This window comes from Pyxicephalus adspersus, chromosome 1, assembly GCF_032062135.1.
Source record: "Pyxicephalus adspersus chromosome 1, UCB_Pads_2.0, whole genome shotgun sequence".
Taxonomy (NCBI): Eukaryota; Metazoa; Chordata; class Amphibia; order Anura; family Pyxicephalidae; genus Pyxicephalus; species Pyxicephalus adspersus.
Genome location: NC_092858.1, coordinates 176,298,308 through 176,300,501, shown reverse-complemented (window position 1 = coordinate 176,300,501; position 2,194 = coordinate 176,298,308). Strand labels below are relative to the sequence as shown.

Genomic DNA, 2,194 nt, shown 5'->3' with positions numbered 1-2,194 from the left:
ATATGTTCTCCATACCCATATGGTGCCCTTACCCTTCTCATATGTTCTCTATACCCATATGGTGCCCTTACCCCTTTCATATATTCTCCATAACCATATAGTGCCCTTACCCTCTTCAAATGTTCTCCATACCCATATGGTGCCCTTACCCTTTATTTATGTTCTCGGTACCCATATGGTGCCCTTACCCTCTTCATATGTTCATATGTTCTCTGTGCCATAATATGTCATAAGTTTGTCCTCAGGCAAGGATCTCCTTGTATGTTCTTCATGTCCTTATGGTGCCCCCGACCCAACCAGCTGTTCCACACTTTATCATGCTAAAATGTCAGATCAGGAAGAGAGAGAACCAGAACGAACATTATACAAATGAAATATTCCATCTCACCATTTCTCCTCTTTAGTTATCTGGTCATCTTGTCTAATCATTTCTTTCCAGACTTTGGTATCCGCATTCCTGTGGGTCACGTCGATTATTTCATTAACGGAGGACGAGACCAGCCAGGCTGTCCACCGGTCACCAACCGTGAGTAGTGCTGAGCTCCCATATTGTACATTTGGTGGCGATATTTCCTGCAACAACCAATCAGGATTCACTTTGGGAAATCTGATGGTTATTGGGGACGCTGGCCTTCTCCAGGTTTTGTAAATTGTCTTCATTATGTTTATCAGCATACCAATATCTGATCTGTGACCACATGAGGTCGGTCGCCGTGTACATCAGTGCGCTCCGTGGTAATTGCCCCTTCATTGGTTTTCCCTGCCCCACCTACAAGGATTTCCAGAATGGTCTCTGCGTGGACTGTGAGACCCAAAAATTGTCATCGTGCCCTCGTTTAGGTAAGTCGTTCACACCATCGCTCTTTACTGATCTTCTAACTTTCTACCGGGGGAAATATTCTGATTTTTTATAAGTAGATAACACCAAGAAAGAGGCAAATCTGAAGTCACTTAGAATTTTTGGTAAAAATTGAAGTATTTTGGTGATATTTTGTCAAAAGATGAAATGTGAGATGAAGTACTCCAAACTCCAAAAAAATTCTAAAACCAATGGTGACCCCATCCCTAGTGCTAACCCTAAACCTAACCCAGGTGATCACCAACAGCGTATGCAATGATCCCTAAAATGGGATTTTATCATTTTCTAGTAGACACAATGTAACAATACAACATGCATGTTCTCCTTTCATATGTATGTTTATAATATGTATATTATGTATATTTCACATGTGACAATTAGTAATGGGGGCTCCCTCTGTCTTCATGTGGTTTAGGGAGGAAGGAATCCCTAATTATTCCAGGGGAATTCATAGTCCATGACCTGGCTTCTGAATCTGAGAATTACACCAGTACAATCAGCTACAAGACGCAGGAACCACCCAAAGAGATTCAGCTCTTCCTGCTCACCACCCCTGCGGAGCCGTACTGTGGTGAGTGTCAGGACCACCCAACCCCCGGCCCCTGAATACATACAGCCGCGGGAATAATCATGGAGGGAAGGGAAGGTCCAGGGCAGAGATATTGCACAATGTCACCTTTGTCACCTGTCACATCTGTGTCACCTGTCTCACCTGTCGCACCTGTGTCACCTGTGTCACCTGTTTAACCTGACTCACCTGTGTCACCTGTCTCACCTGCCTCACCTGTGTCACCAGTAACACCATGGTGGAGCAGAGATGATGGATTCTCTTCTGTCTCCCGGCAGCTCATCACATCCTGCTGGAGTTCACTTTGCATGAGATAAAAGATGTCAGCATCACCATCGAGATCAACCTGAGCAGTGCCAACTCCAGCGCCAGCAAAACCAAAATCTCCATGTGAGCATTTCACCTCCACCTGTCCTTCACAATGACAGAACCCCCTGAATATACTCTTCTCCTTTTCTTTACCCCCTCCTCTCTTCTCTCTTTTTCTCCTCCTCCCATTTTCCTCTTCTGTCCTCTCCTGTCATTTCCTCCTTTTCCTCCTTTTCATCCTTTTCCTCTCATGTCCTTACCTCTTCCTCTCTCCCCATTTCCCTCTTCTCTCCCATTCTATTGTTTCTTTTCCTCTGCTGTCCTCTTCTTATCTCATCACATTTTCCTCTTCTCCTCACCCTCCTTGTCTTCCTCTTCCTTTCCTCTCTCCCTCCTCGTTTCCCCTCTTCTTTCATCTCCTCTTCTCTCCTTCTCGAGGCCTCACCTCCTCCTCTCTT

General features: G+C 45.0%; 1 protein-coding gene across 1 annotated transcript in view; it reads left to right on the top strand.

The window, feature by feature from the left end:
- PLA1A (phospholipase A1 member A) overlaps positions 1-2,194 on the top strand; it is a gene marked incomplete in the record, with an annotated part of 13,674 nt that overhangs the window by 9,368 nt on the left and 2,112 nt on the right. The window contains 4 exon segments of the mRNA XM_072398468.1: positions 445-526; positions 673-840; positions 1,275-1,430; positions 1,706-1,817. Coding sequence (XP_072254569.1) covers positions 445-526; positions 673-840; positions 1,275-1,430; positions 1,706-1,817 — 518 coding nt within the window.